Source organism: Cololabis saira, chromosome 2, assembly GCF_033807715.1.
Source record: "Cololabis saira isolate AMF1-May2022 chromosome 2, fColSai1.1, whole genome shotgun sequence".
In the NCBI taxonomy this organism is placed as follows: domain Eukaryota; kingdom Metazoa; phylum Chordata; class Actinopteri; order Beloniformes; family Belonidae; genus Cololabis; species Cololabis saira.
Window position 1 is genome coordinate 24,219,752 of NC_084588.1, and position 22,433 is coordinate 24,242,184.

Sequence of the window (22,433 nt, forward strand, 5' to 3'; positions counted from 1 at the left end):
GGGTGATTGCCGGGCGCACCGGCGCGACGAGGGGGACGAGCCGGAGCTCCGTCACCCCACGCGTCCGCCCCCCTCCGCCGGCCCTCGCAGGCGCGGTGGTACGCGGTCAGCGTGGATCCTGAGTCCATCGGCAGCCGCGCCCACCGCGCAAGCGGGGGGCTGGACGGAGACGGCTCTCTTTTTCCTCTCACCCCCACGGGTGAGAGCTGCTGTTTGGGGGGTGGCGGTTTCTGCGAGGGGTGCGGAGGTCCCCGGGCGGGTCCCGCACTTCACGCCCGGGCGTTCCGACATGTCACTCACAACACTCCCCCTTTTTCCAAACTTTATGCGAAAATGCGGCAATGATGCGGTGAAATCAAGCGAGCCCCGCATAATTCGCATATTCAGCGCGGACATATGCAATATTAACCCCAGTAAAAGTGATTTTTCTGCACCAGACATTGAAATCCACAGAAGGTCTGTAAATCCACGGACAGCCGTGAAATCCGCAAAAAATTCGCGATCACGGAATCGCGGATTCCTGGAGGGTCTATTTAAAGTTGATTCTGAATTTTACGGGTAGCCAAAAAAGTTGGAACAATATACCACTTTGCCATGTTGTGTTCGGGCATCGAAAATACCAAGACATGAAGTGTTATTTTTAGGGTTGTCCCGATCAGGATTTTTTAGCTCCCGATCCGATCCGATCACTTGAGTTTGAGTATCTGCCGATCCCGATTTTTCCCGATCCGATCACTTTTTTTGGCTCCCGATACATTTCCGATACTTTTTCCCAATCAGATACATTTTGGCAAAGAATTAAGTAAAAAAGTAAAGTAAAAAAAAGTAAAGTAAATTAAGTAAAAAACTGTATTGTCCATTCTCTCCAACATGGACATATTTTTGTTTTTTCACTGACTGCATCATTGGATCAAAACAAAGCTTATCAGCTCTGGTGCCACAAAATGTAGAAACATGAAATTGTAAACTAAAACAAAAAGTTCAGAATAGTAAAATAACAAAAATAAATCAATTTCACTTCAAAAGGAGGTAGTTTACTTACGAGGTTTAAAAGTTGAATGACCTCCAGTCAAACTCACAATCAATAAGAAAATGAAAATACATTTTGGCTTAACCGTAGTGCAGAATTCTCAACAGCATGAAATGAATAGCAGCAGATATTCATTGTGGCTGTTATAGTTTTCTGTCACTGTGTTGTGCTGATGTCACGCAGAGCGTAGGAACCAATTGTGGTTGTTCAGACACGGACCCTTTAGACCGTAACACCAGCCTGCAAAATAGCAGTCCGTCATCCCTGTGTTGTTACCGAGTCAATAAAGTGGACCAAAAGATGATTTACGAGTGACGGATAATCATTTACATAACACTACAGTCACTTTTCTCCGACAGCTTTTCTTTGTTTTTAAAACTTTCAGACCGTTTATCTGAGCGTAGCCTAACTGCTGTTAGCTCTCTGTTAGCCACGCTTCCTTCCCCACCAGCACAAACGATTCTTCAGCCGCCGGCGCTGCCCAAAATCTTACAATAAACACACATCAACTGTCTGTATTGTTAAATGCAATTATAAAATGATTAAATAATTAATATATGTTAAAACATAGGCACAGAGCAATAAGCAAACAAATAAGACGAACTGGCCTGGAGCTGCTGGAGCCGCTCTGAGCTGCAGCTGGGGCTCAGAGCAGAGCCGCCCGGCTCTTCTGGCCGCTGCGCCGACTCCGCGCTCCCAGCGCTACCGGGTCGCCGAGTCGGAAACCAGCCGGCCGAGCCATAACAGTATGTCCCGATACTTTTTTGGCCGATCCCGATCTTTTGAAAATGACGTGATCGGGCCCGATCGATCGGCCACCCGATCGATCGGGACAACACTAGTTATTTTGATTATTGTTGTCACTTTTTCTTCTTTACGTTTTCCAAAGCAGCAGGCAAGTCAGCCCAGGACATGTACCCTCTTCTTTCTTGTCTTACATAGTCACATACAGTGCCTTGCGAAAGTATTTTCCCCCCCTTGAACTTTGTGACCTTTTGCTACATTTCAGGCTTCAAACATAAAGATATAAAACTGTATTTTTTTGTGAAGAATCAACAAGTGGGACACAATCATGAAGTGGAATGAAATTTATTGGATATTTCAAACTTTTTTAAACTGAAAAATTGGGTTTGCAAAATTATTCACCCCCTTTACTTTCAGTGCAGCAAACTCTGTCCAGAAGTTCAGTGAGGATCTCTGAATGATCCAGTGTTGACCTAAATGACTAATGATGATAAATGGAATCCACCACTGTGTAATCACGTCTCTGTCTAAATGCACCTGCACCGTGATCGTCTCAGAGGTCCGTTTAAAGCGCAGAGAGCATCATGAAGAACAAGGAACACACCAGGCAGGTCTGAGATACTGTTGTGGAGAAGTTTAAAGCTGGATTTGGATACGAAATATTTCCCAAGCTTTTAAACATCCCAAGGAGCACTGTGCAAGCGATAATATCGAAATGGAAGGAGTATCAGACCACTGTAAATCTACCAAGACCGGGCTGTCCCTCTACACTTTCAGCTCATACAAGGAGAAGACTGATCAGAGATGCAGCCAAAAGGCCCATGATCACTCTGGATGAACGACAACAATCAGTCGTATACTGCACAATTCTGGCCTTTTTATGGAAGAGTGGCAGGAAGACAGCCATTTCTTAAAGATATCCATACAAAGTGTCGTTTAAAGTTTGCCACAAGCCACCTGGGAGACACACCAAACATGTGGAAGAAGGTGCTCTAGTCAGATGAGACCAAAATCGAACTTTTTGGCAAAAATGCAAGACGTTATGTTTGGCGTAAAAGCAACACAGCTCATCACCCTCAAAACACCATCCCCACTGTCAAACATGGTGGTGGCAGCATCATGGTTTGGGCCTGCTTTTCTTCAGCAGGGACAGGGAAGATGGTTAAAATTGATGGGAAGATGGATGGAGCCAAATACAGGACCATTCTGGAAGAAAACCTGATGGAGTCTGCAAAAGACCTGAGACTGGGATGGAGATTTGTCTTCCAATAAGACAATGATCCAAAACATAAAGCAAAATCTACAATGGAATGGTTCACAAAAAACATATCCAGATGTTAGAATGGCCAAGTCAAAGTCCAGACCTGAATCCAATCGAGAATATGTGGAAAGAACTGAAAACTGCTGTTCACAAACGCTCTCCATCCAAAATCACTGAGCTCGAGCTGTTTTGCAAGGAGGAATGGGCAAAAAGTTCAGTCTCTCGATGTGCAAAACTGGTAGAGACATACACCAAGCGACTTACAGCTGTAATCGCAGCAAAAGGTGGCGCTACAATGTATTAACTTAAGGGGGGTGAATAATTTTGCAAACCCAATTTTTCAGTTTTTTATTTGTTAAAAAAGTTTGAAATATCCAATAAATTTCGTTCCACTTCATGATTGTGTCCCACTTGTTGTTGATTCTTCACAAAAAATTACAGTTTTATATCTTTATGTTTGAAGCCTGAAATGTAGCAAAAGGTCACAAAGTTCAAGGGGGGCAAATACTTTCGCAAGGCACTGTATGTGTGCTGAAGGATTATTTACATTTTTTTCTAGAAATGTCTAGATGTGTGAAAGATTTCATAGTGAAGGCTTCACATGTTGATCTCAGTGAACGCCGCCTTCACAGAAGTGCTGATGACCTTCTCGTTTCCACTGCAAGTCGGACCCTCACGGCGCATGCGGCGTGTAGACCAAATGCCTAGCGTGGCGTCATAATAGTGCAACGACAACTAAAGCGAAGCTACCACCAACACAGTGGAGGTCATCCAGCAGCTCGTTGTTGTGCTTTTCAGTACTTTGTCCGTACAATTGATGCCATGTCAGGGCTCCAGACTAACTTTTTTCACTAGGAGCACAGTAGCCCCTAACTGAAAATTTTTAGGGGCACAATCAGAAATTTTAGGAGCGCACATCGTTTATCGACGCGCTAACCAAATTTTTACATTTCTACTACATTTCAGTGTATTGGTAATACGTATTTCATAATAGATTAATGAATTACCACAATGTGCTGTTTCAAATGCAGTGTTACATTTTATTGTGAAAACCCTGAACTTACACCAGTTGACCAAATTCACTGCCTTCACTCAAATAACTAAGGATCTTACCAAGAAATATTCTTATTTCTAACCTAAAAATGCCATTACACCTGATAACAAACATCACTTAAAAGGTTAGGTGTTTTTCCCACGTGTTAAAATTTAACTTTCATTTGTGTCAAGCAAATTTTAAGTTCTAGTTACGTACGAGTTTTGGCAGTGTTCAAAATAAAATTATGAGACCTGCTGTATTGGAGCACATTTTCTTTTAGTTAAAACTGTAGCGGGGACAGATGTTTAGAGGAACCTATGTATGTACCGGGTGAAGGCTGATTTATGGTTCCGCGTTACAACAACGCAGAGCCTACGCCGTAGGCTACGGCGTAGGCTCTGTGTCGATTTAAGGCGGAACCTTCAGGCTTTAGAAGAATAAAGAGTGGATTCAAAATAAAAGTTAAGCACTGAGCTACATGTGTCTCCCGTCTGGGCCATTGCAGACTCACTGCCTGAGCATGATGTTACTAAAACCAAACATACCCGCCATGTCTAACTTTATGTGCACGCCGCGGCGGCAGAGCGTTGTGTCGCATTAAATGTGGTCCGGGCGTAATACCTGCTTTGAGCTGGTGAAATTAAACGAAATAAATAAATAGATCCCCCGACTCATTCCCTTTCACACTCATTGGCCTGGCCTGCAAATATGGGGATTCATTGACGCACCCATTCCACGTTTAACGTGTGTAAAAAAAATAAATAAATAAATAAATAAAAAAATGTTAAAAAAAAACACTTTTTTTGCTTTTTGGCATCTAGCGTTGCCACGGTAACACTTTTTGACTGAAAAAAGTAATGAGCATTGAGGCACGATGGAGACGCATCCAACGATATATGCCATGCATGGGTGCACATTACGGTTCGGGCAGTATTAACAAATTGTTTATTCACATGCTCCCCCATACAAATGCATAGGTTTTTGTTGCCATGGTAACAAGCCCCATAGGATAGAATGGGACAATTTGGCTTCAAAATCTCAAAAGCTGTAAACGACAGCGTAATGAGACCTCAGTATGTTGTAGTCCACAGCAACCCGAGTATTTTAACGTTGGAACCAAGTCTCTACGATATTGCGTTGCCGCGCAACAAGCGTCCAAAATTCCGTTAGCATCAAAATGAGCAAAGTTAAATATCTAAAAAACCGTAATAGCAAGCATGACGAGACTAAAATATGTTGCAGTACAAAGCGTCCCGGGTTTGTCAATGTTGTAATGATGTATGTACGATAAACTGTTGCCTAGCAACAAGCCTCCAAAATAAAATGGATTTTTTTTTTATTTGAAAGTTAAATATCGCAAAAACCGTAATAACTAGCATGATGAAGTTGTACGGTGCTTTAGGGACAATCGGGCCGAGTGTTTGAAAGTTTGAACGATGTCTCTACGATAAAGTCCGGCCGAGCAATAAGCGTCTGAATTTTCGCCTTTTTTTTTGCTTCTTGGCAACTAGCGTTGCCACGGTAACCCCTATTACTGAGAAAAGTAATGCCCATCGAGGCACGATGGAGACGCATCTAACGATGTATGCCATGCATGGGTGCACGTTCTGGTTCAGCCTACATTAACGGATAGGTCTTTTTTTCACCATGGTAAAAAACCCCATCCGAATGAATGGGGACATTTGGCCTGGATTTTGACAAAAAATTTCCTTAAATCACAGCTTCATGAAATTTGAATATGTTGAAGTCCACAGCGTGCCGAGTTAGGGAACATTTGTACGATGTGTCTACGATAACCTGTTGCCTAGCAACAAGCGTCAAAAGTTAAACAGAAATAAAAAAAAACCTGAAAGGTAAATATCGCAAAAACTGTAATACTTGGCATAATGAGGTTGTACGCACTGTTAGGGACAATCGGGCCGAATGTTTGAAAGTTTGAACGATGTCTCTACGATAAAGTTCGGCCGAGCAATAAGTGTTCGAATTTTCGCCTTTTTTTTTGCTTTTTGGCAACTAGCGTTGCCACGGTAACCCCTATTACTGAGAAAAGTAATGCCCATCGAGGCACGATGGAGACGCATCCAACGATGTATGCCATGCATGGGTGCACGTTGCGGTTCGGGCCGTATTAACGGATGAAAAAAGAGTGCGGAATAATAATAAAAAAAGGGAAACCTTTTCTGTATACTAATATATCGCCTTCATTTTCATGTTTTTCCTCATTTTTTTGGGTGTGTTTTATTTTTTGGGGATTTTTTTTTTCCACATCCGAGCAGGGCCATGCTGTACACCCGCTGGTGTGACGTGGGACTTTTGCGACTTTAGCATGTTAGCGAAACGCTAGCAGCATTGCCCTTTGGGCCATTCTGGACGATTGCAATATGGTCATGCCACTACTTGGCATGCCCATAATAATCCATTAACTGTTTAAAATATTTTTTTTCCCCCTTTACATACCATTACATACTAAATTGTCAACATAATCACTTTCTGGAATGTGTTCCAGGCTGGAAATGCAAAATTGGTTTACATTAACAAATTGGATGACCAAGAAAAATAATGAAATATCTTGGGTTAGGGTTACCGTCGACAAAAAAATAAAAGTCAAACTAAGCATGAGAAATCCTCTGGGTTCGCTTTCCCCTTGTAATTTGTATTTTTTTAACATTGCTCCAACTTTTTCTGATTTGAGCTTTAAATACTTTACTTGTTCTCTGTCAACTTAGCATAAGTGAAGTGCAGTGTTGCTTGAATAGTTAAACAGGAGAAATGATCCTTGCGCTCTTTCAGAAGACCTGATTAATACGTAAATGTGGTAATGTAAACTTGTCTTGTGTTTCCTCCTCGCTGCCTTTTATGAAAGCTCTCACACACACTCGCCAGCCCGAGCGCTTTCATATGATTATCATAATCCTGAGCTTTTTAAAATTCGATCACTTGAAGGCATAAGAAGAATGACAGGGTACCTGTGGACTAATTTATGCACGTTTAAGAGCAGCGCTGCCACCTAATTACATCTGAAACGTTTTCTTAAAGACATTGCAAAGGAGGCTTATTCAGAATTATGCATGAGCAGCGCTCCAGATTTGAGGAATATTTCGGTTACAGGAAACTAAGACACTGACAAAACATACTTTAATCTATGTCTTTTCTTCTGTGTTTTGTATTCACCTGAAAGAGATCTCGCTGTTGGAGGGAAAGGGGCCATGCTTTGTTGTTGTGTATACTGTTTATGACAAAGGTACAGAGCAGAGCAGGGCCTGCTTATATATTCTGCTGCTGCTGTGCTATGTGCTGTGTGCTTTCACCTCAGAAAAGCTCAAGGTCCATATGACATTTATAATTTGCAGTTGTGCGAGCACGAACATTGGATACTTTTCTCTTTGCGTTAACTGCCACTCTCCCATGATTTGAACATTCATATATGTGTTGTAATGCGTAGGCGTAATGCCTATTATTACAAGAAAAAGACCGTATTTAATTGTAAAATTCAATCTGTGGCGTTCATTTAAACAGCGGCAACATAATTATGTTTCTCTCTGGAGCTAGATGAGCATCATCAGTTGTCTCCATGTTTCAAGTCTCGGAGCACTTATTTTCCTCGCTCTCTGTCATTAGATCAAAGCGTTTTGATACATTCATAAAAAAGTCAGCTTCACTAAGTGCATTACCTGCTGTTGCTAGGAAAGAAAAGTTGTAGTTGGTTTGCAATCTTCAGTCCTACAAAGGTGGGTTAAAGAACTTTATGCAATTTCTTACACAAAACCATTTTGTTATAAAGACTTGAGCAGGTGCAATATATGTCCCTTCTCAAATGTTAGCCTGGTAGCTCAGATCTGATGTCATCAAGAACACAACTACGCTGCAGAAAGATTGATGCGTTCTTGGGATCTTTTGATTTGATTTGATTTGTTTATTTGCACAACATAAAAAAACGGTACAAAAGTTTAAATGAACATAAAAGCATGAAAATATGTGCAGGTGAGAAAGGAAGCCCTAAATGGGCTTATTCAAAGTTCTCACCAGGACAATACATTGTATTGAAATAATAGCAAGAACAAAAAACAAAAAACAAAAAAAACAGCGTTCCAAAAAGATGGATATAAACAGACAATTTCTCGGTGTGCACGTGCAGAAGTGAGTCCACATTAAGTGGAAGCACTTCTAGACGCTTGATCAATAAGGCTGGTCTTCAATCTCTGTTTAAAACTATTAATAGACAGTGAAGATATGGCAATAAGTATATGAGAGTTCCAGAGTGAGGCACCTCTGTCTTTGATGGAGAACTGACTGCTATTGGTACGACTGAATGAAGAATGGAGATCCTCAAATTGTCTGGTATAATAGTTATGAATTTGTGAATTGGTCTTAAAAAAATCTTTGAAAGTACTTGGAAGCATATTTGCAAGATAAGTGCATTTGTAAATGAAAGCACATGATTGGAGTATGTTAATATCATAGATGGATAATAAATGTAATTTTTTAAACAAAGGGGCAGATGGGGCCAAATAGGAGGTAGAAGTAGCTATTCTTGTAGCTATCTTGCGTCCTCCAAAGTACGTTCTCCCAACTCGTACTTACAATGTCGGACTTCCCAAGAACCAACTTGAGTTCTTGAGAACTGAGAAACAGTCTGCTCCTCAAACCATAGAAAACATTGTTCCAGCCAATCACTGATAGGGGGTTAGTTTGTTCTTATGCTTACAAACTCCTGATCAAAGTATTAAGACCAGTTAAGAAATTGCAAGAATTTACACTGCTGGATCTTAAGAAGGTTCTAAGCAGAGCATTAAAATGCAAAAAGAAGAAATGGGAGCAAGAAAAGAAAAGATTGAGCATGCAATTTGTTGAAAACAACAATTTACTACTCATTACTGAGTGGGTTTTTTGAGCCTTTTAATTTCTGTTTTGAGGGCGTTTTATGTTTTGTTTTTTTCTCTGCTATGGTCTTAAACTTTTGATCAGCTGATGAATAGCCCATTTCAGTTTAATTGTTGTTTTCAATACATTTCCTGCTCAAAAATGTTTTTTCATGGGGCACACATACAGTAGAAGTGCTGGGTTGTTTGGTCAGATGGCAACGCTGCACATTCCACCCAACAGACACATAGATTAGGCATCGTTTCACTGCGGAAATGCAAAAGTCACCCTTAAAGAGGTGTTTCTATGCACCTTCCCCAGCTCAGGTTGAACAATTAATATGTGATGCTTAATTATTAAAAGTTGGTCTTAATAAATAGCATTTCATTTCAGCAGCTTGCTCTAAAGCCTTTTACAGTTTCCTCCAAGTTTTGCAGATTTGCATTCTCTGGGATGCAGTCTCATTTCATATATTCAGCAACCTTGTGTCGTTGCTCCTGTTAGTCTAAATACTCCAAGAATTGCATATTTGTTTGTACAGTCTGAGACTTTTCTCTCTCACCTGGACTGCCAGACCAACAGCCTGTGGGACTTCATGATTTGTAAATTAAGCACAGAGCAAAAAATATGAAAATTGAGAATCCCTACCACCAATCTAAATAATAATAAAAACTTGATGAAGAAAAGCTGCTGTTGTGGATCTCTGCACCACTGAGCCAAGCTGAAAGAGACTGTTTAGTCCCTTTAGCACACTTTACTGCAGGTCGTTTGCATGATCCATGAAATAAAGAAATATACGGTACTACAAAAACCAACGCAGAACTTTATAAATTCTTATTTTGGGGGGGGATTTCATGTCTTATTAAGAGGGAACAGGCTCGTCATTTGGTACATGGAATATTCACATCCTCTGCAAATCAAGTAGGACAAACAGAATGAACAGAATATGACGTGGGACGTAAGGCAATGTCTCTCTTGACCGTCAGCTCACGAGAAACATACATTACATCAGCAGAACTGTTTTTTTCCCTCTCATCACTCTGTCGTCTTATTTAATTATGACACAAGCTACACTTTACAGTGTCCTTTTCATTATGTGGTATTAGAACTAATCCCCTCATATTGTCAATACAACATCCCAATGCCATCTGTAGCCCTTTTGGGAACAACAGCTGCCCACTTTCACTCTGAAGACAGAATGGGGCTTTTGATTTATTAAGACCTTTTCTGATTATCATCTCTTTGCAAAATTATCCTTATTACATAATACAGCCAATCTAAGGGCTTCATTTCACCATTATTGTTTTTTTCTTCTCACTTCAGTCCTTCATTTTGATGTTACTTTTCCCCCTGTTTTTTCTGTAATCTTCTTCCATCTAAACACACTGACACTCACACTCATTCAGTCACCCACTGAAATAGTCATTTGATAAGATTACAGTGGCTATAATTAAAGCCTTGATGGAGGACATGAAACCACACAGCCAGCTGCTGTGGGAAACAGACAATTGAAACCTGCACTCCTCCCTCTTACCCCACACACGTACACAAACACTGCTGCGGCCAGGTCTTGGGCCCAATGCAATATTTTCCAATTTTCCCTAATTGGGTGAAAGTGGTAATCCAAGGCAGCCTATTGTATATTCCACCCCCTCCACTGCCTGCTCTATATGGACACTAACTCCAGAATTAACTTACCACACCAGCGTCCCAAATCAAATCACTGCCAGCATCTATTACTACTGCCTAGCAACACTTTCCAACATGCTAGTTGCATAAATGTCCTCGAAATTAGATCGGCTTAATGTTGAAAGTGGCAAAAAAGTGACTGGCTTCATCCCTTTAACTTGGTTCTCCCTGTTTTTTTTCCTGTCCTGCTTTTTACTTGTTTCCGTACAAGAACAACTTTTTCCTAATCAGAATTTTTATGTCAATTTTCTTACAGATGAGCAGCTTGAAGCGGCTGCGACCTCGACTCAGCCACATTCTCTTCAGATTACAGTTTGAGGAGCAGGTGACCAATCTGCGTCCAGATATCCTGGCAGTGAATGCCGCGTGTGAAGAGGTCAGGAGGAGCTCCTCTTTCGGCCGCTTACTGGAGCTTGTGCTGTTGCTGGGGAATTACCTGAATGCGGGCTCTCGAAACGCCCAGTCTTACGGCTTTGACCTGAGCTCCCTTTGCAAGGTAGGGATCGAAATACAAACCTAACCAATTGATTGTTTACATACTTTGTAGAGTCACCTGTTCCTCCAGTGGTAACACTTCACCATGAGTGATGCATGTTCAATAAATGAAGCTCATGAGGTGAACTTTCTTTTTTTCTTTTGAACTGATTTTGCAGCTCTGTCTGCAGGTCCCCCTGTTGTAGCAACAAAAAACATTTTCACTGACCTGAACTGAAAAGTTGTCATGCCTGAATTCTTCCCATTGCTGCAGTTTTATTTTATATATTTCAAAACCTTGAGTTAAAATACTTTTACAGTACAGATGTTGCATTGCCACTTTATGACTAAATTTCATACTCAACAACACTGCTGAGATTATAATTAAGCACATCTGTGTATATGTTGTGCATCGTAAATATTTTCATGAATGTAGCTTTATTTTTAAATTTCTTATCTCCCACATATGCGGACTAATCTAAACTAAGAATTTTATTTCCAAATGTTTCTATTTGGTCATCATCACTATCACGAGAAAGGCTTTCTTTGTCGCTTTGATTCTATCGAGACATCCAAACACAAGCCACACCCGATTCCCATTTTGCTGCTCAGAATAGAAAACTGACGCCACGATTTCTCTAAAAGTTTGCAGACTCTACAAGTTTGTTCTGAAAAAATAAATTCACAACAACAAATAAACAAATAAAACTGGAACAACAACAATTTCAAGGAACGAGCTGTGAGGGTAGAAGCACTGTATGGGATGTAGTCAAGCATGGGGGTGGAAACATCATGCTTTGGGGAAGGACCAGGACTGATCCATGTAAGGGAAAGAATGAATGGGGCCATGTATCGTTAGATTTTGAGTGAAAACCTTGTGAAGTCTTACAGAAAACATTTGACCTCTGTCATTGCCAACAAAGGGTATATAACAAAGTATTGAGATTAACTTTTTTTATTGACCAAATACTTATTTTCCACTAAAATTTGCAAATAAATTCTTTAAAAGTCACAGAGATTTTCTGGATTTTTTTTTTTCATTTTGTCTCTCATAGTTGAGATATACCTGTGATGAAAATTAGAGGCCTCTCTTATCTTTTTAAGTGGGAGAACTTGCACAACTGGTGTCTGACTAAATACTTTTTTGCCCCACTGTACATCTTATAGCAAAAACGAAAAGACCTGGTGGTAAATATTACCGGTTTGCATGGGATTATGGCGTGATTCTCTCATGATCTCACCACCACTGAAAACGCTTTGCTCATGAAATTCTCCATGTGGGACATGAAGTTCTGCTGAGAAAAGAGCAAAACCATAATTCTGATATGTGCAGTTATGGAGCCACAGCTGGTCAGCAGGAATCGGAGCTCTTGTGAGCAGCTTAGATATGGAATCAGCAATGACAAGACAGGTGGCAGGAACAGCCATCTGGCCTCAGGATGAAGAAGACGCTCGGGATTCTGAAGTATCCCTTTAAGTCAGGGATGTCAGACTCATATTAGGTAGAGGTATCAATCAAATATCAATATAACTCAAGTCAACATAATTGCGTGTTGGTACATGAAAACACCGGTAACACAATGTAAGATTACAAATGTAGTAGAGAAAAAAAATAGCCTACCAAAGATTTTTTTTTCTAATCAGATTACTCTAATTACAATGAGTCTGAGTCACTCACAGAGTTAACAAAAAAATAATAATCTACCAAAGAAAACAGTTTTTTCATTATTCATACAACACTTTTTACAATTTAAATCTGAGTCAACCACTGAGTTAACAACTCATACAACACTCTTTAAAATTTAAATCTGAGTCAACCACTGAGTTAACAACTCATACAACACTTTTTAAAATGTAAATGAGTCCCTTACAGTTAACAAAAATAGTCTCCTAAAGAAAACTTTTTTCCCATCAAACAACTCTAAACAATTACAGATGGTGTTTGAATCTGAGTCACTCATTAATAATAAGTGTTGTCGGGGGCACGGTGGCGCAGCTGGTAGTGCAGCGGTCTCACAGCAAGAAGGTCCTGGGTTCGATTCCCGCCGGGGGACGCTGTGGGTGCTGAAGTGCGTGTTAGTTCCCCCATGACTTCAGTGCCCACACCATGGGTGGGGTTGGCGAAAGGATCTTTCTGTGTGGAGTTTGTATGTTCTCCCCGTGTTCCCCTGGGTAGCTAGTGTGAGCTACCCTCACAAAAACATGCACACAGTCCTGGGCTATACATGCCCCCTCTGGCCAACCGGGGCGCCAGATGGGGTGGGGAGGATCCGGCCGGAATAACGTGATCCTTCCACGCGCTACGTTCGGCCGGAGAAACCCCACCCTGTCTGGTGAAAAGATGCGGCCTGCTCACTCCTCAGGTTAAGGAGGAGACCTGAGCTCAGTGCAGGGCCCTCCCGGGGTTGGTAGAGGATGGCAATGCCCAGGACTGTCAGTAGGTAGGAGCACGGGGTGGTAAAAAATGGGAAAAAAACCGGGATAAAAATATTTAAAAAAAAAAAAAAATAAATAATAAGTGTTGTGTTGATCTGCCGAGAGGTGCGTCTGCGAGCGGGTGCATGTGTATGCGCATGTCCGAACAAGGCGCCGCAGCTCAGCGCAACAGGTGAGCGCAATTGGACTGATAACAGCTCGAGCCAGAGACAATAAGATGACACGAGTGCTGACAGAAAGGCAAGATGATACAGGAATCACTAGGAATCACTGGAGAAAACGCGTGGGACAGAGGAAAAAAGACCAAAGAGGCTACCGGTTTTTACAGGAATCACTAGGAATCACCTTGCCTTTCTGTCAGCACTCGTGTCATCTCATTGTCTCTGGCTCGAGCTGTTATTAATCCAATTGCGCTCACCTGTTGCGCTGAGCTGCGGCGCCTCGCTCGGACACGCGCATACACATGCACGTGCACCCGCTCGCAGACGCACCTCGCTCTCGGCAGATGAACACAACAATAAGCTACATTTTCTATTGGTAGTTATGAAAGGCAATCCATTGTCCAGAATAGTCTGTGGAGATGGTTAGTCCAGCTTTCAGCTGCTGTTTTCAGGAGATTTATAAAAAAAAAATTTAAATTTATATATACATTTTTTTCTTCTTTTTTTTACATTATTATTTTTCCCTTTCCACGGGGCCGGATCCCTGACATCCCTGCTTTAAGTACAAATGAGCCTGATTGTTGGATGGAGTTATATAAATAGTATTTAAAGGCCTGTCTGAATGGTCACATTGTCTTTCTAATACTGTGTGTGCAAACTGTAAAATTAACAGTTTGTGTCAGTTTCAGTGTCACAAAGATCCAGCTCTTTTTTTTGCAGCCCTGTGATGGTAGAAACAGGGAGACATCTTTGAATGGACGGACAACCCCCCCCCCCCCCCCCCAACTGGTTAAATTACAGCCGTTGCCATACGCACTGCAGTTTCCACAGTAACAACCACCGTAGCCATTTGTCACTGCCACCTCTTTGCCTTGTTAGTTTCATGTTCATATAAACAACATTGAATGTGACATCCGTGGATTTATACATACATGATTGATTAGATGCATTAGTATAACGATAATGTAATCAATCATTAGAGGTCTATTAAGAATTACGCCTTATATTTTCCTGAACCGTACTGTTCCAGGGTGTCAGTTTCTTTCTCTTCACGCTCATATGTCGTCTGACAACGGTGAGCTGATGTCACGGACAGGATATATAGAGGAAGACATCACCTTCATGGCTGCCCCTGAGTGTGACAACTTAATTCTATGGCACACTCCACAGCTCAGGAAAATTGCACACAGCCCGGCTGGAAAAAGGGAAATGTTTGCATTGTCAACTATGATTACCATCCATCTAGATTCAGAGAGGGACCTTTTGTGTGCCAGCACTTCAAGCTTAAAAAAAAAAGAAGAAGAAGAAGAAAGAACAGAAATGAAAGGAGAGATGAGAATGTTTGATTAGAGGAGATAATGCAAACATGATTAAACCCAGCGGGTTTAAGTACACTGCTGTCTACCAATACATCACCTAGAGATACACAGCAACGCGCTCCACAGGAGGGATGCTCAGCAGGGAAACCAAGAAACATCTTGGAATTACACTGTAAAAGAGCAACAATGGAAATTTGTCAGAGAAATTGAAAAATTGTTGTGTGTGGGCGAGAGAGAGCCAGTAAGGGCAGGGGGTCATCACATTGTGAAATTGATTGTGCTGCATGAGTGTTAGACAAAATCATCTTTTGCACTCTCGACACTTAGCACTTAGAGTCAACACTCAGACACATGTTCCTTGGTGTCATAATATCCGGCAGACAAGACCATCTGTTGTTTTATTCTGAAGCTGCAGCAAAATATTACAAGTCATCTGAATGCTTTTTTTTGTGTCTTGCTCTGTGTACACATCTGATCTGAAAATCCACCTCCTCGTGTTCTCTTTTTAGTGGAAAAGCAAACTACAGAGGAGGATTTTCATTTATACTTAGAGGTCACAAATTATAGAAATAAAAAAAACCTCAATATTTGACCGTAGCGACCTGGTTGGTGTCCAATTGTCCCTTTAAGGGAAGTTTTCCAGCATATTGAATTAAAGTATCTTGTAATAATACACCATTGTCATTAGGGGTGGGCAAAAATATTGATATGGCAATATATCGCGATACTTTTCCAGCCGATTCAATATCGATATTCAAAATTTGAATATCGACTTTTTTTTTTTTTTTTTTTTTTTTTTTTTTAATCCCCGATTTTTTTCCCATTATATCACCCAGTGCTCCTACCTAAGTGACAGTCCTGGGCATTGCCACTCTCTACCAACCCTGGGAGGGCCCTGCACTGAGCTCAGGTTTTATTTCACGTTTTATTTCATTTTATAATTTATTTTTTATATAACACAATTGCCTGTCCTTAAAAAATGAAAAATAATGGACAGAGGTTTATTTATTTATGGATTTATATCTATACTGACTGATCACTGTGCCTGTCCTTGGTTTTAGTACCCATCTTTCTTGTGTTTATTATCATTTGCCACATAATTAAAGCAACCTCATACTAAATTTAATGTTAATTTCATATGATGTAAATAATATGAAAAACATATACAAATAAGTTGTAACTTTAGCTTGTATAGTTATAATAAAACATTGTTTTGACTCAGTTTGTCCCATGAATTGTCACTATAATCTGATGAACGTGCAACTCGGATTTTAAGATCCATCACTATCATCTGATGTACATATATACAACTTGGATTTTAAGATGTGTAATGCATTTTTAAATTTTTCGGTGAACTATGTAGAATATAATAATCGGGATATCGCATAATCGGGATATCGCAATGTGTATCGTATCGTGGCTCAAGTATCGTGATGCGTATCGTATCGTGAGGTCCTTCCCAATACCCACCCCTAATTGTCATCCAGGAAGAGCTCAAAGTGTCCCCATTCATGGGGCACAGGGGCCCATTGTAATATTTGACCATTAAAATAGTATGAGTCATGGGTTTTAAAGTTAGTGGTGGGACAGGAGACCTGCAACTGCTGTGTTATGTGGCGTTTTCCCATTTTATCATCAAATCTTATTTGATGATTTAGGGGAGGAGCATTGATTTTTATTAAATTCATGCTCCGTCTGTTCTGGCTTCATGATAACATCAATCCTTGCAGTGATAGAGCTGCATGGTTGGACGCTTTATTTAAATGCTTCTTATTAATTCCTACGTTAATCTGTGATGCCAGTATTCTGTCATAAACAGATCATGTAATCACACCGAGACAGATGGCACAGCAGTCATCTTGAACTGCCCTGTTTCTCTCTGAATGTAAATGTGCACATGAACATGCATCATATCCTGGAGCTTAATTTTTAAGGTAGTAACCACAAAAATGTTGATTTCCTAAAAGGTGTGGTGTTGGCATCAGTCTGCAGGTTGGATAACTAACTTGCTATCACTACCGCAGAGCCATCGGATTCTTTTTTGCGAGAGTGACAGTACCCAGGGTTGTATTTGGGAGTTTGAGGTGTGCAGTGGCAAGAAAGGGTGAGAGTACAATCCCCTGCGGTGTTCCTATCCTGCTGTCCACCTGCTCAGATGCACAGCCCTTCAGACTCTCAAAAGTGTTCCCACGTAGCAGTGCATTCTGGAATGTGTTAAAAGCAGTGGAGAAATGAAGGAGCAATGATCCTCGCTGTGCTGTCTGCCTCGTCCAGAGGACAGTGAGCTTATAGATGTAGGTGTATGATGGCCTCTTCAACTCCACCCACATGATGACAAGTAAGGTGCAGTAAGTCCTGAGAGGTGCTTATGTTGTTGTAGTCTATTTAAAGGGGACCTATTATGAAAAACACGTTTTTTCTTGCTTTAAAGTGGTCTCCCCTCAGCCTGCCAACTCAGAGAAGGAGGAAAGCAACCAAATTCTGCAGTGTCTGTACAGCCGCCCGGATGAGCCGTCCAGTGTGATGTGGCTTCTACGAGCCGTTCAGATTCTGCTCCCGTCGTTACATAACGACGGGAGCGATTTACGATCTGATTTACATAGGTCGCCCACAACTAACTCCGCCGGCCGGAGCTTCCGCCATTTTTCCGTAGTGGTGTATCGTGATGGCGTCTGTTCGAGCTAGACATGCAAATTGCTCTGTTGTTGGTTGTAAAAACCAACACAAGCGATGCTTTGTGCCCTCCCCTGCTACGCGTCATTCAGGCAGCCAATCAGCACAGTGCCTCATTATCATAGCCCCGCCCACTCAGAATCCTTCATAGAGAAGGAGTTTAGAGAATGGGATGATAAAGACATGGCTCAGAGGCTGAATTTCTAATTTATTTAGCAAAAAAAATCAAAAGCTTGTTTTTAAGACATTCAAGGCCTGTTTAAAATAGGTATTAGATGCCATAATAGGTCCCCTTTAAGACTTTTATTTTGTGGGAAATTAGGATAACTAAGTCTGGAGTCCTTGATGGCAGGTGGATTAGGGTATTTAGTTTTCAGGCATGGTATAATGTCTTCCACGGAACCCAGGGATCGTCTCTCATCTTGGGTTAATGGCGAATAGGTCCTATAACCCAACGTATTTCGTCTGCGGAAGACTTGAGAACCCTGGGGCTGAGACCCTTTGGACCTAAAACCTCTTTACAAGCTTTTTATCTTACCTCTTCGTCTTCACCTGCCTGCTAGAAGCAGAGAGGCTGCAAGGTTAGGCAGAAGGTCTCCCAGTGTTTCCTGATGTGAAAGAAGACATTGATTTTGTGTTAAGGGACAATATAGTATGCCCTTTTGTTTTCAAAATCTAAAACGATGTCCTTATTTCTTTGACATTCTTGGGTAAAAGAATCACGGGGAGCCCCCCTTTGAATCGTGTCTTCATACCCGTGTTTATAGTGGCCTGTTTTAGCTGGTGAAGTTAGCGTCTCAACTCCACTTCCTCCTGTGTGGGGTGTATGTCTTTGCGCTACCCACCTCAGAGAGATGAAATACCAGCACGATGTGGAGTGGAGATAAAGATGGAGGCAATTGTTCCTCCCTAATTTGGGCCTGTGATGTCACAGAAGCTTACAAATCTGAACGGCTCACTGGAGGACCGAGGCGGTCGCAAATGAAATGACATGATTGTGTAATGTTGGGATTTTTGAGCTGGTATTCACATAAAACACCAAGAAAATATATATACATTTTTCTGATAACTAACCTAAGGGCTGTAGGTCTGTCTCGCTTGAGATGAGGTAATGTCACATGTTCAGCTTATTGCCTACTGTACGTGCAAACTTCCATCAGTCTGATCTTCTTCACCCTTGAAACCTGTGATCTCCATCATCCCTGACCACACACGTCAAATACAGTCTTTCACTTTCAGTTGTTTCTGTACATACCCTGCTTGAAGTTTTTTCTTTTTTTCTGGATGTTCAGCAGCTCTTTCAGGTCACTGGTGATCAGCTTGTTATTGACGAAGGCACCTCTTTCTCCTGGTGGCAAGGAATCCTTCACACAAAGGTCAAAGTCCTTTGTCACGGACTCTGTCACGCCATTAGTGTCATCTTTACGTGGTCCACAGAGTCCATTGTTATCTATGGCCTTAAAACCCACCTGCATAGTTTCTTCAGGTTGTGGTGCCTCCACCCTCACTGTGCTTTTGGCCATAGGTTGTTATGGCAGTGATTGTGAAGGCAGAGTGTCCAAGTACCAGATTGTGGTCTGCTTTCAGAGGAGCTATCGGCACCTCAGACATTTGCCAAGAATAAATCTAACGTTGCTGTTTGGTGGAGCAGTTGACAAACTGCTGGAATGTGTCGAGTGTAGCAAAGAGTGATGTACTCCGAGTCTTCAGAGAACACCATGGATGTATTTTGATTTTGTTTGGCAACAAATGAGCCGAAAAAACAACAAAGTGGTGCTGACAGAGCTGAAAGCGAGGTGCACTCCCATCGGAATGGCACAGGTGAACTCTCGGCACCTGATGTGGATGGAAACTCTCTCAAACTTTAACGATTTAGTTCCTGATCAACAGAGATGCTCTTTCATGGAAACATCTCCAGGATTAACAATCACTGCAAATCCAGCTTGTCTTCCGTCTGAAGTCGATGTCAGCTTTTGTTGTCTTAAAGCGTTGTAGGGCGCGCAGGAGTTAGGAGTACTCAATCATCAGCTTCAAATTGTAGAAAGTACCAGAAGTACCAGCAGAAATCCCTTCAGCATTCGTAGCATTTGAATATCTTTTAGTTTTTTTCCTTTCAAACCTTTTTTTACACGGTGAAAAACAAGCACAAAAGATACAAGACACAAGACACTTGAAAATATTGAGGGAAGAAAACATTTAGGGCTTCACAAAAATATGAAATCATGCAATAACATGTAAATTTCAATTGCAATGATGATGTGACTTGATTTATAGTAAATAAACAAATGATTTTGCTTTGCTGCAGAAGTCAACCATAAACAGTATGGAATCCATTCAGGAATGGGGAGGGGGAAAAGAAGAAACACATTATTTCTAATTCAACAACAACATGGTTTACTGGAGGGAAAAAAGAAAAGCATCATGTAACGACTGCAAAATTCCTCCATTAAAACATTTTCGGAGCATTGGAGGCATCTATACACACATTCATGAATTATTGCATTTTATTTTAGTTTATAAAAAATGTTATTACTAAATTATTACTAAGGGTCTCAAATTAGCGCATTAATTGCGATTAATTAATTACAGGCATATTAAGCACGTTATGTTTTTTTAATCGCTTAATCTATTTTTTAATCACTAACTTTACTTTTGCCGTTTGCGAATTGCCTTTATTATGAGATCTGTGTTTGTGCAGTGGGCTTCTGGATGAGTTATGGGTGGAAAACAATGGTTAGTCACACCTTGAAGTGGACACTGATTGGCTGTCACTGCGTTTGGGCGTTTTGAACATACGCTGGTAGACTCCCATTGTAGCTGGACAGGCCTGGGGGGGTGAAAATGGAGGAGCATGTGAAAGTTGTCAGTCCAGTGAATGGGGAATTTACATTTCTAAAACGCCCCGACGGCATCTTTGATAAAGGTAGAGTGATATGTGTTCTTTGTGGAGAAGACTTTGCTTACCACTGAAGCAGCTCAAGTTTAGCCACATAAACGCAAAACACCTGGTTGCGAGCGCAGCCACAGCTAACGTTAGCAGCAACGATGTTAGCAATTTATCAAGCCACAGCAACGCTCTTTACCAAACTAAACTCGAGGAGAGCACCTCGCGCATGCGCACGTCTGCGACCGAGAGGCTGGCGAATGTTCTTGCCAAGTGGATGTAAATGGCTAGGGCCGCATCTCTTCAAGTTGGTTTAAAAAAAAAAAAGAAAAAAATTTATGAAGCCACTTTTTTTTGTTATATATCAATATTTTGATCTGCCACAATAATGTAATTTAGAGTTTAAAGGAAAACACCTCAAGTTGAGGGCTCTTCTCAGCAATTTTTTAGGTGAGATTAAATAAGAGATTAATTTTATTCATTAATTACAGATCTTAAATATTTAATCTCAATTTCTTTTCTCGCTTGACAGCACTAACTATTACACATGTTATTATGCGACTACGCGCATTACTTTTCTCTTTCAAAAGTGTTACCGTGGCGACGCTAGACGCCAAAAAGCGCACCCCATTAATCCCTATGGGGAGCACAGGAATGAATGCAATACAACCGTAAACCCCTCAAACTTACATAGAACCACCCCGAACACAACCACTACAGCCCCAAACCAAAGCAGCGAGAGGGGACGAATGGGCGGTAGGGCATGCCCATATCAAAATTTCCAGAAATTTTCTAGTTGTGATTACAATACATCTAAGAGCGCCAATACTATTGTAGCTACTTCAGCGGGGTACCAATGGTGTCACTCATTCTCAAAATGAATAACTAAATGACCATAATTTTATAATAGTCCAATATCAGCATTTGTGTTATTTCTTTGAAATGCAAGGATGTCATATTAAAATGTTATACAATGTAAGATCTTCTGTATGTCCCTACGAGCAACATGGACTCGGGTAACCTGCTATCATTCACACACGGACAGTGATGATGTCCACATTTCCAGTTTAATCCGACTGTGTGTATACACTGATGTATAAAAGTTTCAGAGAAACCATCTTTGGAACAAATCTGCAGCAATCTTAGTCTGTGGGAGTGACGACAAACGCGAGCTCCTGACTTCCCCCTCTCCGAATTCAGAGCATTTTTGATGCCTAGTCCACTCAATCCTCAATGTATTTAGATGAAAGACGTTGAGTAAACATACGTTCCTGTTTGTGTGTTTTCCAATAGTTAAAAGACACAAAGTCGGCAGACCAAAAGTCAACGTTACTCCACTTCCTGGCGGAAATATGTGAAGAGGAATTTCCAGATGTGATCAAGTTCGTTGACGATCTGGAACATGTGGATCGAGCAAGCAGAGGTAATGTACATTATTATTTACACACACACAGAACTTCACACACTGCTTTTATTTATTTTTTACTTTTCAAAGCACATTTGATGGGATTTAGGCGGAAGACGCCTGCGTGGCTGTGCCCCCTCACACTCAGTGTTTTCCAGCATGTGAAGACCACTACTCACATTGCTACTTGTTCATCTTGTTTGCCTTCTGGTTTCTTTGAGGCGATACCTCACAGTGAATATTTCTGTTATTTGTGGTCTCCCACTGTTGTCAGATTCATTAGCTCTCCCACATGCACATAGAGTTTCACGCACTTCTTGTCAAATCAACATCCCCGGTGATGTTAACAGCAGGGATGCGCCGACTGGTCTGAGAAATGTTCAGCTTTTTTTTTCTTTGCTTTTTTTTTTTTTAACTCAGGTTTATTTATATATATATATATATTGTTCTATTTTCCTTTT

General features: G+C 41.1%; 1 protein-coding gene across 1 annotated transcript in view; it reads left to right on the plus strand.

Moving 5' to 3' along the window:
- LOC133460659 (protein diaphanous homolog 3-like) overlaps positions 1-22,433 on the plus strand; it is a 198,951-nt gene that overhangs the window by 87,589 nt on the left and 88,929 nt on the right. Inside the window, exons 21-22 of the mRNA XM_061741363.1 lie at positions 10,877-11,116; positions 21,861-21,990. Of these exons, the coding sequence (XP_061597347.1) occupies positions 10,877-11,116; positions 21,861-21,990 (370 nt within the window). The remainder of the gene's footprint in view (positions 1-10,876; positions 11,117-21,860; positions 21,991-22,433) is intronic.